The sequence below is a fragment of the Lissotriton vulgaris genome, chromosome 3_1, assembly GCF_964263255.1.
Source record: "Lissotriton vulgaris chromosome 3_1, aLisVul1.2, whole genome shotgun sequence".
Lineage (NCBI taxonomy): Eukaryota > Metazoa > Chordata > Amphibia > Caudata > Salamandridae > Lissotriton > Lissotriton vulgaris.
Genome location: NC_141689.1, coordinates 1,427,709,913 through 1,427,724,018, shown reverse-complemented (window position 1 = coordinate 1,427,724,018; position 14,106 = coordinate 1,427,709,913). Strand labels below are relative to the sequence as shown.

Here is a 14,106-nt window from a genome sequence, read left to right as displayed (position 1 = left end):
ACTAAAATTTAGCGACCTGTGTGAGAGGAAAAACTTTGCTCCACTTCACGGCGTTTTTGAGAACTCTACGCAGAGTGGGCAAAAATCTGCGAACTCTGCTGGCGGGGCGGAGCATACTGCCCACCCCTAGAAATAACCTGGAAAATTCATGCATGTTTTTCTTTTTTGATGAGTCCAGTAACTCTTGTTATCCCCATTACAAAATAACAAGCACACAAATCCCATTTGATGCCCCTGTGAAGAGGAAGTTCTCATATCAAAAACTGGAAAACACCCACTGAAATACCTCATAGCTTTAGAACTATTTCCCTTTTTATGACAGCTGTTTATGCCCCAAAGGCTGTGTGCTTGGCACTGCTTGATCTTAGTCGGCCTGACCAGTAAAGGTGAGGGTCTGCACAATTTAGCAAAGTTTTTGTCATCCGAGATGACATTTTATGGCATTCCAAAGGGCAATGGTCAGGGTTAGGCATTCTGGTGCATTGATTACTGTTGTCATAGGAGTGCCATTTTGTTATTCCTGATCATGAGCATCTTTTTCAACATCTGCCTGCAATAAATACCATTATTATTCATATTTGCTCTATTATTTTATTATTGGTATTATTAATAATATTTGTTTTTTTACAGGGCACAGTTCACTCCTAACATTAGTTTGTTGCTAAAAGATAACTTTGGCAACAGTAAAACAGATGACAAGATGTACAAATGGACCACAGAGGAAAGGTGACAAAATTCAAATGTCTTAAGTGCTTTCCTGAAAGAAAAATGATTCTGTGTCCTGCACAGGTCAAGAAGTAGGCATTCTATACTTTGGGCACAGATAAACAAATGACTTGTGAGTCTGATCCATGGAGTCTGGAACTACAGCTAGTAACGTGGATAGTGAAGCCTGCCAGATGCTTGTCCTGGGATTCTCTCCTTAAAAAAAGATTTGTTATTGCCTCAAGAGTCAGCGCTGGTTCAGTGAAAATGTCCTTCTTAGGGGAGGCATGGAGTCGGCGGTGTGATCCTGAGCTCCAGTGCACGTGGCAATAAATATCCGGGGGCCCAGGAGGCCCCCGCTATCCCACGAACGAGCAGCAGCCAGCTAGGGGGGCCTGTGTTGCAGGGACACAGTCACAGCTTATGAGGCGGGCAAAAGCCGACCGAGAGACCACCACTGGGCTAGCGGGGCATTCATGAGGGCTGCTGCACAGTGAATGCGATACCAAAGGGGATGATGGACGGAGCATTTGAGCAAATCAAACACTCACCCCCAGCAAACTGATCTGTGTTTAATCCATCACCGTTCTTTAGCTCACTCCACCACCCCAGTTCAGACATGGCCATATGCAAATCAGTCTGGCCCTGTGCCTCATGGGAACAGTCCACCCCGAACTGCCAAGCCTTGTCTTCCCTGGACAGGAAACAAGCATCCTGAGACCGGTTTCGGGTTCATAACCCTCATCAGCCAGGCTATCTTGAATGCAGTGGCAAAGTTCTTGACACGAGCAACCTACAATCAGTGTATTTCCCAACAGCAACACTGTAACAGGCCAATAAACAAAGGTTAATTTGGTTGTAAAATTTATCACCAAATTTACCTTTTTACGTCTACCAGGAATTCATAAGGTGTTTCCTGGCTGGCATAAATCCCTTTACGATGGAGGAGAGCTCCACCAAGAGCAGGGAGGTCTCTACCATCATAAATCCCTTTTGAGCAGTGGGAATTGGGCTTTCCAAGGCATGGTGCCTTGGAAGATTGTGGACTCTCATTAACATGGAAGTTGCGGGAAACTCCTATCTGTCCCCTTTCCACCCAGGAAATGGTCAGAAATTTACTCCAGCAGAGGGCTGCAGTAACTCCACTTCCAGGTTTTGAAGAGAAGCAGTAATCCCCAGTTTTGGCTCTCACCCTACAGGCTGTCCCCATCCCGCCCCCTATCCTCATGAAGACCCGCTCCGAATGCAATTAATATCCTGCACCATCCCTCCGGGTCGAAACGTCAACGATATTGTCTCCACCAATCCATACAATCCGCTAAACCAAAGTAGAAATAAAATCCCCTGCTAGCGTGATATGTTTGTAAAATTGGACCTGTCTATCAAAAAAGTCCCTTGCAATTGTTTATATTCACATGTCTTTGTTATCACTTCATGTACAGCACTACAGTCACTAATCACCTAAAGTCACTCAAGACACTCTTGAACATTGTACAGTCACCGTTTATGTATCTGGTCACGTGACAGCCAATCTAAAACTCCTGTAAAGTAAAGATACTACTCACTGCTAAAGAAAAAGCTGTGTATATGATTATTATTTTTTTAATTTTGGTGGGTTTCTTACAATTGTTTCCAGAGTATTTATTACCTTGTACAAAGTAGTTGTTATACCCAACAGAACCAATTCTTTTTGCTATATGATTTACCCAGGTTCTGAGGGACACAGGGTCACCCTATTAATTCTAATAAATGTCCCACCGGGAGTGGTGTGCACTGATATCAGTGTGTATGACAGTTTGGCTGCCATGCCACCACCCCGATCCAGGACAGTCAAACTGGGCTGACGCCTGCCTGATAGATTCCAAGTTTTTTGTGGGGCCGTACGGGCAGCGTGGTGGTGCCTTTCAAAGGCACCTATGCATTCCTTAGAAAGGCACTGCTGCAGGACACCTACAGTGCGTTCCAGCTCTGCATGGACTGTGAAGTCCATGCCGTACTGGAACTCGGGGTGCATGCACACAAGGGGGCACAACATGTACCTCCCTGCATGCACCCCCATGCAAGGGGCACGAGGTTCCCTGCAGGGCCCCCTTTGTTTCATGACTGCCAGTAGTTTCATGGAGAAAGAACCTTCATGACACCACTGGTGGTCCTGAAATTTGTAATATGCCCAGTGGTGTTGCAACAGCACCACTTCGCCCCGCGAGTCGGACCGCCTGACTCGTAATCAGGTCCTTATTCTTGTTAACAAATGCTTTCCTCTTAGCCCCAACCCTATCTCTTATAATGTCAACTCAGATTTTAAAATCTTGGTAATCATGACACTGAAAATGAGTATTTAATGGAAGATTCACTGCAAAATTTTCTTTTTTTTAGAAAAAAATAACATTGTAACGATTTTAAGTAATCATATACAATAAACTATTTTGACTTTTGACTGACCCAAACTCCAACCTTAGTCCACGGTTCAATTTGGTGACTACCTCCACTTATATTTTCCCTTTAAAGTACTGAGGAAACGCATACAGTATTTAAGTAGATAAGAGATGTCCTGATAACACATTTCAGAACTAATTTTCTAACACGCTCTTCTAAATGCTCAATATTTTCCTATTTACGGGATTAAAAATCGCTTAATTTGTATTGTGCCTTGTAGTTGCGGTTCCACGCGGTGAACTCTGGTATGTTAAATGTGTTTATTTTTGTTTCCTCCTTGCAGCACTCAGAGATGGTTGACCTAATGGACTTGAAATCTCTCGCTGATTTCTTCCCATCTGACAAGCAGCTGACAAAGGTCACTCTGACTCTACCGCATGAGGAAGTGCAGCTGAAGGTAAATTCCCGCCATTTAACACGCGGCTGTTGAATATTACCGAGTTGACGCTCAGATTTCTTGTGTGACTTTCTGCTTCCTCTTTCCCAGTAGTTTGAAATACAATTCAGGTCGAGCTCAAATTCCTAATAGCTTTGTACGTAGCAGATTGTGTTCTACTCCCTCCTTTCTCTGAACACCTTGGGTAAAAAAACCTGCTCTCCATTTCCACCAACTCTTATATGTGACGCAGCCTTGAAACGTGATTAGAGGAGAAAAGAAACCGCGCCTCGCCCATATCACTTCTCAATTCCCTCACCGTTGGCAGTTTCCTCAGTTGTTTTCCCGTCTTCTGTTTCTCTATCATAATATGGAGGCCTCTGGGCTCTTCTCCTTAAGCTTCAAACCCTTAGGACTCATGGCATTGACCAATTGTCACCCCACGAACCCTTCCTGTCACTTAATCCTCGAAAATTTGCGCGACACTTACCATAAATGTTGCTGTTTTTGTGTCCGTTCACGGCTGCCTTCTACTTATTCATGTAACGCCCACCTAATATTTTGTTAAGTACAGTGCTGCTAACGCTCCAACAAAAGGTAAAAAAAACAACAAAAAACAAGCTTTACACGTAAGTAAATACAACACGATGTGCTTTCAGAAAGCTGTGTATTGCGGTGGGTTACCACTATGTCACTTCTTGGCAGGAAGCAGAGACTCCCAATCAGGGCTTTAAGTGGGATAATAAAAAAATGGGGTGTCTCTCAAAGGGGCGTGGCCAATGAAATTAAGGGTGTGGCTTAAAAACAAGTAAGCTAAAAGTGTGTGCTTAGCATAGTGTGCCGCACAGCTTGTATTTTGCTGTTTCTGTTATTGCATCCATATATATGATGCAACAAGTACATCCATACCTACAACAAGTCATGAGTATTGGCTTTGCCAATGGTAGTTAGTTGCCTAAGATAAATAAACAGCAACTATGGCTTGTATATAATATAGAAAAACCTTCCACTTAAAGCTTTGCGGACACCACAACAATGTTGCTGCTCCTGAGTTTCAAAAAGAGAAGGAAAATCCAGAGAGAAAATGACTCTCTTTAAAGTATTTCCCTTCCCCTACAATGTTCACCTGGCAGGACGTCATGTCGTAACTTCTCCACGAGTGAGAAATGAGCAGTGTGAGCACGTGCACATCAATATGCCTGCGGTCACTGCAGTTCGAAAAAAAACGGACCGCCTGTGCCAGGACACAAAACCGAGCCCGATGGAGAACCGTTTTGAGGCCCCCTTTAAAAAACTGCTGGTGCTCAGTGTGATGATGCCGCTCAAGGCGTTGGATCATCGGCCGGGCACATGGGAAATTATTACATGGGGCAGACAATATTAATGAAGCACACACACAGTGGGTGATAGGCGAGAGATCAGCCACGTGCGGTTCCGCCTCTTTTATTCAACCCCGTGGACCACACCTGGCCCGCGGATGAGGTCCCCCACATCTGGCAAACATGCCGGGAGACATTTACATCCCTCCCCAAATTGGTCTTTTTGACAGTAGTCTCTAAAGTTCAGTAGGCACCAAGTCTCCTTTGACGGCAGTCTCTGACATTTAACAGGCAAAGTCCTGCAAATGCTGGTTAGGCCGAGGGTTCGGCCTGAGGCTGTAGCGATGGGGCTGACTTTGGATGGGTGGTTCACCCCGCAGTGGCATAGTTGGCAGAGGACTTTGGAGCTTCACCTGAGACTGAGCGGGATCCGGGTCTCCGGAGTCTTCACCTACAGGGCTAAGGGTGTTCCCGCAGGGTCTGGAGGTAACCAGGCGTCCTGATCGGCTAGTGCAGATGGGACTTCCTTGAACCACGATATGTTGCTTGAGATCTCTTCACTCCCTCTCCGGGCAGTCACTATGGTACCACTATTGGCCACCACTGTCCAGGTGCCAGGCTTGTGGGTAGTTCGAAACTTTCCACCGGGTTGGCGATCCTTGAGGATTACCGCTGTTCTGGGCAAGAGGGACCTTGATGCGGCGTGTCGCTTATCGCAGGCTTGGTCGTTGCGCCACTCCCGTCGTACCTGGGTGTCTTGGATGCTGTGGGTTGGTGGCCTCCACCCCGGACAGGTGGTTATAGGGTCTCTCCAGGGACCGACGAACATGAGCTCCTAGGGCATTTGGAGTGTTGTGCAGTGTGGGGTGCTCCGGTACTCCTAGAGGAATGTGTTGAGGCACTGTTCCGGGTCCTCTTGTTTGGCTGTAGCAATACCTAGCATTTTGTTTGGTGTCCTCATAAACCTTTCCACATCCCCATTGGCCTGGGGTCCACTGGGGAGTGATCCGTCGGTGATGAATGTCGCACTGGTTGAGGAATGTGGCAAATTCAGACCTGTGGAATGGTGGCCCTTCGTCGCTCCAAATTTGTGTGGGGAGCCCAAAAGTCGTGAATACTTTCTCGAGGACTGGCGCCACATGAGTGAAGGAGGTTGAGGGGATAGTCTCGACTATCGGATATTTTGAGTAAGCGTCCACCAGGACGACTGTGCTTGTCCCTCCGGGGAAACTCCCAAAGTCCATACTCAATTTTGACTATGGGTCGGTGCCCGCCTCTTCAGTGAACACCGAAGCAGGCCGTTCTGGCATAAAGGTCATCTGGCAGGCATGACAGCGACAAACCAAGTCCTTGACCACTGCCTCGAACCCTGGGAACCAGACCGTTTCCCTCATCTGGGATTTCACCCTGCTGGTGCCCTGGTGACCGCCATGGGCCAGCTGGGTCACTTGAGGGATCATGAAGTGCGAGCCTCGCAGAAGTACTCCGTCTTGAGTGGCACTCAGCTCGATCCGCACCCTTCATATTTTTGTCAGTTCTTCCCTGTCTTCTGGCACTCATATGTTCGCTTGCTGGAGGTAGTCTTTCCATGACCCTATTTGGATGGCCTGGAGAGTCAGAGCTCGGCTGTCTTCTTGATTTCTTCCATAGTCATTTCCAGGGGGCATGCAGCGACCAAGATCATTTGGATATGTTGTTCTGACCCTTCAGCGTTGTCCTGTTCTTCTTCTGGTAGGGGGTGTCGAGATAAGAAGTCTGCAGGGTTTTTCTCTCCGGGTCAATAGACCACTTTCATCTGATAAGGCTGAAGCTGGATAGCCCACCGCTCGATTCTCGGGGGCGGGTGAGGGGCAGAACCCTTGAAAAGTGGAAATAGCGGCTGATGGTTGGTTACTACGGTGAGGGGTTGGCCACTCAGGTAGAGGTGGAAGTGGTTGCAGGCCCACTCGATGGCGAGCGCCTCTCCCTCGATTTGCTCGTACCTGGCTTCGGTGGGGGTCAGAGACTTGCTGGCGAATGAGAGGGCTGCCATAGCCCTGGTTCCTGTTCTTGGACTAGCACTGCTCCTAGCCCCACTGGGCTGGCGTCCACCAGTAGCTCACTGCGCTTTGCTGGGTAGAAATAGGCAAGCATGGCTTCTCCCAGGAGGGCATCCTTGATATTCTGGAATGCATTTTCCCCAGCTCCACTTGACGTCGGTCTTTGTGAGCACCCGTAGTGGCTCGGCGTGGGTTGCGAGGTCTGGGATGAGCTTTCCGCAGTAGGTGGCCATGCCAAGGAAGTTTCTTACCTCTGTGGGCGAGGTAGGGGCAGGCACACTCTGGATCGCTTGAGACTTTCGCGGGTCCACTTGGATACTTTCCTGAGTGAAAATGTACCCGAAGAACTCCAGTGAGGGTTGGAAGAACAGGGTTTTTTCCCAATGCAGCATCACTGACGTTGAGGACCCCGGGCAGGCCAGAGAGCAGTTCACGGATGGTGTTCTGGAATACCTCAGCCGCTGAGGATATTTTGAAATGTTGCCGTTTGTACCGCCGCAGCCCTAGATGCGTGCTGAAAGTTGTGATGTACCTGCTGTCTTTCCCCAAAGGCAACTGGTGATACCCAGCATTCAGATCTAACTTGGAAAACCAGCGGGATCCATTGACATCCGCAATTATGTCGTTCATCATGAGTGTGATGTGGCGCTCGCGCTTGATGGCGTGACTGGGCAGCCTTATGTCGATACACAGCCGTATCGCTCCCGGTTGTTTGGGCTTCTCTGCGATTAACCTCGGGGATACCCACGACGTTGGGCCTGAGACTTTTTCAATTACCCCTTGCTGTTCTAGTTTTTCGAGTTCCCTTTCCACTAGGGGGCCTCAGGTGGAACAAAATCCGTCTGTTTCGTAGCGCCATGGGGGTGACTGTCTTGTCAATATTTAGTTTGATGGAATGTTAGAACCGGCTGTCTCTAGTTGGCAGAGGTATACACTTCTGACAAATAGGGACACTCCTTTTCTAGTCAGGGCAAGTGGATCACACCCTTCGATAACCCCTGCTCACCCCCTTGGTAGCTTGGCAGAGCAGAACAGGCTTATCTCAGAGGCTGTGTGTTAAGCAATTATGACCACATACAGTAATAAAGTGAATACACTACAAATGGACACGACACAGTAGTATTGTAAAAATAAGTATTTTTATATTAGACTTAGCACAAGACCAAATAACGGCAAAACTGTACACAATCGGAATAAATACGTTTAGGAAGGAAAAAGGATAGTTCAAAGGTAGTTTCTTCTTTAGCACAAAAGTCTTTAGAATCAAGCAATTCTTCTTCTTGGAAACACAGTTCTTAGCAACAGGGTAACTCACACGGGAGCTACACAACGCCGGGGCAAAGATAATCCACAGGTTCGGCGTCGACCGCGAGGAGCGCTGCGCCGAGCCTGGAGTCACACGGACCCCCAACAACACAGTACCTTAGGAAAATGAAGCACACGATGATCAGCGGCGTCGAGCAATCCGGCGTCGCGTCTTCGGTGTCGATCAGGCCTCAGCAGGCGTTGTCGATGATGCAGTTGCACAGAGTGAGCAGCGCTCACGGCGTCGAAGGGCACACGGTTGATGCGATCAGCAGCGGGGCAGACACGAGGTCCTCTGGAGTTAGAGCCGTACTCCTACTCACTGGCGTTGCTGCTGGCGTCGGTCGGGCCCAGCGTCCGATCGTCGTGATTGCTGGTTCTTTCAGAGGTGCTGGATTCACACTTCCAGCAAATAGCACTTTTTAGCAGATGAAGTCCTTTAGCCCCGTGACTTCAGCAGGAGACTGGCACTCTTCCAGTCCTTGGAGATTTTCTTAGCAAGCGTGAGAGTACACACACAGTTCCTCTCTCCTGGTTCCTTGGCAAAAATAAAGAAGCACTGCAGGATTCCCCCAACAACAGCACACCGGCAGAAGGGGTAGGCAGTCCTTTAGATCAGCAGGCTTCTTGTCCTTGGTTACAGGGTTCCTTGTCAGAAGTGATCTGATTTCCTAGTTCAGGGGTCCTTCTCTTATACCCCTCTTCGTCTTTGATCCCTTTGTCTATGCCGGGGGTTTCCCAACACCCTGGGTCTGCGGTGGGTGGAACTAGGTAGTCGCACCTGGCCTATTCATTGAGCCGGGCCGGGTCCTCAGACGCCCCGCAGGAGGTGGAGCCAGCATTGATACTGGCAGGAGCAGAGCTATCGCCCTCCTGGCAGGAGGTGGGGCTAGGATCGTCCATGGCAGGCACAGAGCCATCAGTCGCTTGGCAGGAGGTGGAGCCAGCATTGTATCAGGCAAGGCAGGCTATCAACAACTACTCTCCCCCTACTCTCAACGTAAATGTCCCACTCATCCCACACTGACTCATCCAGACCTCTCGGAGCCACCCAGCTCCTGTCACACACACGTAAGACCAGCAGAGACCAGATATGGTTAGACAAGAAAATAGACACTTTCTAAAAGTACTACTTTCGAACCCAGAGTCCAAAAACCATCCACACCAACGGATGCGTAATTAAACCCCGAGTTCAGGGATACCAAACTCGACATTGCACCGTACTCTCCGAGCCAGCTAGGATCATAGCATTAATAATCCCGGCGGCCCATTCTATCCAACGGAGAGCAGGCTACCTCGCAATAGTGAAGCACTAAGATGGCGGCACTTCACTATCAGGACATGCCAACTTGGTCAGGCTTGTCCTACCTTACACTTACAATGCACCTTGCCCACGGGCCTATCCTAGGGGTGACTAACATGAAGTTAAGGGAAGGTTGGAGGGGCTGGCAAGTAGGTATACCCGCGCAGCCGACGTGACAGTGCAAGACTGCACGTGGGTCTCGCAATGACCGACCCGTAGACATTCTTTTACGAGGCCGCTCCTGTGGGTGGCACAACACGTGCTGCAGGCCCACGAGCGGCATTTGTATTTACAAGCCCCGGCACTCTGGGTGCACTAGACTAGGGACTGACAGTAAACCAAATAAGCCAAACATGGATACAATAGATACATCATTTTAACATAGGGAGCACTTGCGCTATGGCACTGATCAGCAGTGACACGGCGCCCAAAGCATATACCAGCAAAACATCGTAAAACAGTAGAGGCAACCAGAAAAATGGAGGAGAGACTCAAGCCAATGATGTCAGGTCTAACACGTGTCCCCTCCAGCTGAAATGTGGGGAGAACTACCCTTAACCTAGGGAGTCCTCATCACTAAGGCGGAAAAATCTGGACAGACCATCAGCATTGGCGTGATCTGTACCAGGGCGGTGTTCCACCGTAAAGTCCATCCCCTGTAGAGCAATGGACCACCTCAACAGTTTTGGATTCTCACCCCTCATTTGCATCAACCATCTGAGGGGCCTGTGGTCTGTCTGAACCCGGAAGTGAGTCCCAAACAGGTAGGGTCTTAGCTTCTTCAGCGCCCAGACCACAGCAAATGCTTCTCTCTCTATCGCACTCCACCTCGTTTCCCTGGGAAGTAACCTCCTACTGATGAAGGCTACCGGCAAGTCTCGGCCCTCTTCATTCACCTGAGCTAGAACAGCCCCCACGCCATGCTCTGAAGCGTCCGTCTGAACAATGAATTCTTTCGAAAAGTCGGGTGCCTGGAGTATAGGTGCTGTGCACATTGCAGTTTTCAGGGTGTCAAAGGCCGTTTGACAGGCATCAGTCCAGATCACGTTTCGTGGCTGCTTCCTGGAAGTCAGCGAAGTCAAGGGGTGCACAATGTTGCCGTAATCCTTGACAAACCTCCTGTAATAACCTGTGAGTCCTAAGAAGGCTCTCACCTGTGTTTGGGTTTTGGGCGGTGCCCAAGCCAGGATGGTATCAATCTTGGGTTGCAGGGGGGCCACCTTACCGCTCCCTACTTGGTGCCCCAAGTACACCACAGAACCCTGCCCAATCTGGCACTTACTGGCTTTGATTGTGAGGCCTGCTCCGCGCAGGGCCAACAACACTTCCCGGAGGTGGCGCAAGTGTTCCTCCCAGCTGGCGCTGAACACTGCGATGTCGTCCAGGTAGGCGGCACTGAATTCCTCCAGTCCAGCCAAGACCTGGTTGACCAACCTCTGGAAGGTGGCAGGGGCATTCTTCATCCCAAAGGGCATCACCCGGAACTGGTATAGCGCATCTGGTGTGGAGAACGCTGACCTCTCTTTTGCCCCATCCGTCAAGGCGATCTGCCAGTACCCAGACGTTAAGTCAAACGTACTAAGGTACCGGGCAGCCCCCAACCGATCGATGAGCTCATCAGCTCTGGGGATGGGGTGCGCGTCAGTCTTCGTGACTGAATTGAGCCCTCGGTAGTCCACGCAGAACCGGAGTTCCGGTGAAGCACCAGGCGCTGCAGCCTTCGGGACCAAGACCACTGGGCTGGCCCAAGGACTGCTAGAGGACTCAATCACCCCTAACGCGAACATTTTGGAGACCTCCTCCTTAATGTACGCTCGGACCTTGTCAGTCACCCTGTAAGCCTTGTGCTTCACAGGAGGGCTGTCTCCGGTGTCAACGTCATGGACACACCAATGCGTGACACCCGGAACCAAGGAAAACAGATCCGGGAATTGCCCCAACAGTTGGTGACAATCCTGTCTCTGCTCAAGGGTCAGTGTGTCAGAGAGGACCACACCATCCACTGACCCGTCTTGCTCTTTAGCATACAGGAGGTCAGGAAGAGGCTCACTCTCCTCCTCTGTTCCATCATCTGTAGCTAGGAGCATGCCCACTTCGGACCTTTCTAAGTGGGGCTTCAAACGGTTGACATGCAGGACCCGCAAGGGGTTCCTGGGAGACTTCAAGTCCACCAGGTAGGTGACATCGCTCTTCTTCTCCACAACCTTAAACGGTCCAGTCCACCTGTCCTTGAGTGCACAAGGTTCCACAGGGGACATTACCCACACTTCCTGACCAGGCTGAAGCTCTACCAGAGTGGCATTCCGGTCGTACCATCGCTTCATCTCCTCCTGGCTGGCCTCCAGATTTGCCTGAGCAAGTTCTCTGAAGCGCCGAGTCTGGTTCCAAAAGGCCAGCATGTAGCTGTATACATCCTGGGGAGGTTTCCTGGGAGATTGCTCCCAGCCTTCCTTGACCAGACTCAAAGGTCCTCTTACCAGGTGACCGTATAAGAGCTCAAAGGGGCTGAACCCTAGAGCCTTCTGCGGCACCTCACGGTAAGCAAACAACAGGCATGGCAAGAGGACGTCCCATTTCTGCCTCATTGGTTCTTCAAGACCCATAATCATGCCTTTAAGGGTCCGGTTGAATCTCTCAACCAGCCCATTTCCTTGAGGGTGGTAAGGAGTGGTGAACTTGTAGGTTACCCCACACTCCTTCCACAGAGACTTCATATAGTTCAAAATGAAGTTGGTGCCTCGGTCGGACACCACCTCTCTGGGGAACCCCATCCGGGAGAAAACACCCATCAGTGCCCGTCCCACCACGGGGGCCGTCACTGTCCTGAGAGGGATGGCTTCCGGGTACCTTGTGGCATGGTCCACCAAGACCAGGATGAACCTGTTGCCCAGGGCTGTCTTGGGGTCCAGGGGCCCAACAATGTCAATACCCACCCGGCCAAATGGGGTGCTGACCACCGGAAAAGGTTGGAGGGGAGCCTTCTGCTTCCTTCCGCTTTTCCCACTTGCCTGGCAAGTGCGACAAGTCTTGCAATGGATGTCTACATCCCTACGCATCTGAGGCCAATAAAAATGGGTGACAAGCCTGTCATAGGTCTTGTCCTGCCCCAGATGTCCAGCTAACGGTACGTCATGAGCCAAACCCAGTAGGAAGGTTCTGAAGCGCTGGGGTACCACCAGCACACGGGCTGACCCAGGCTCAGCAGCCTTAGGCTCGCTATACAGGAGGTCGTTCTCCCAGTACACAAAATGTGACCCTGACTGATCACCTGAGGATTGGGCTGAGGCCTGCTGCCTCATGCCCACAAGAGAAGGGCACACCTTCTGTTCCGCACAGAATTCCTCCCTGGAGGGACCACCATCCTGCTGCCAGTGGGTCAGCTCGGGCAGATCTCCCAGTTCGGCAATTTGTTCCCCTGTGGGCTCCAGGGCATCCCCCTCAGGGTCTACCTCCTTCTGGACCACGGGAACAACGGGGGCCGGTTTCCCGCGCCTCCTGCCTCTTCTCTTCACAGCTGGGTCCTGGGCCGTACTTTCAGGCTCCGGGACCCCATCAACACCCTTACTCGCTGTCATGGATCGAGTGGTTGCACACACCCACTCCGGTACACCCAACATTTTCAAGTGCGCCGCTCGCTCCACCTTAGCCCAAGGGGAGTCTTCCAAATCATTGCCCAGGAGACAGTCGACAGGCATGGCGGGCCTCACAGCAACCTGAAGAGTACCTGAAACTCCCCCCCATTCAAAGGAAACCTGAGCCACCTCACACTCTTTCTGGGAGTTATCGTCAGCTATCACGGGGTAGAATGCGTGGGGAACCACCTGCTCTCTGGACACCAAGTGACACTTGACAGCTGTCACACTCGCTCCGGTGTCTCTGAGAGCTTCCACTCTATGGCCATTAATGGTCACCCACTGCCTATATTTACTAGTGTTACTAGGCAGAGGGGGTGGAGGGACCATTTGCATGTCTCCTAGCGAGACCAGGGACATTTCTGCGGGACCCCTCCCACCATGGACAACCATCTCCTCCCCTCCCAAGGCTACACTTGCCAACTGACGAGGGGGTGCACGCGGCGGTGCATTCGAATCCTTCTTGGGACACTGGGGGTCATAAAACCGGTGTCCCACCTGCCCACAACCGTAGCAGGTTAGGGGGCCCCTATGAACAGGTTTACCCGTCGGGGCCCCTGGCTTCTTCTCAGGGGGAGGCTGGGAACCTTTCCCTTGGTTCCCTTGGGGATTACTTTGGGGCCCTTTCTGAGACTCCTTCTGTTTACCCTTGTCCCCCCCTCTCTTCTGCTGGGGACCCTGCCCACCTTTGGCTGAGTCTCCCACTGGACCCTTGACACATATTCAACCCACGTCGTACCAGGCAACTTCTTACATTCTCTAAAAGCTTGTCTGTACTGCTCGGGGGTTAAACCATATCGCAACATTAAAGCATCTTTCATATGAGCATACGACATCCTATCCGCAACAGGCATGTCTAACAGGGTATCTCTTCCCTCATTCACAAAGCGACCCCACAACCCCGCTCCCCAATTCTTCTCAGGGACCTGGTGGGCCAACAATGCTAACTCATATGCTTTAAACCATTGACCAATATCTTCATTCTTATTGT

General features: G+C 50.6%; 1 protein-coding gene across 1 annotated transcript in view; it reads left to right on the top strand.

Moving 5' to 3' along the window:
• The window catches only part of STAP1 (signal transducing adaptor family member 1), a 512,237-nt gene that overhangs the window by 146,464 nt on the left and 351,667 nt on the right, over positions 1–14,106 (top strand). The window contains exon 3 of the mRNA XM_086961918.1: positions 3,425–3,538. Coding sequence (XP_086818044.1) covers positions 3,425–3,538 — 114 coding nt within the window. The remainder of the gene's footprint in view (positions 1–3,424; positions 3,539–14,106) is intronic.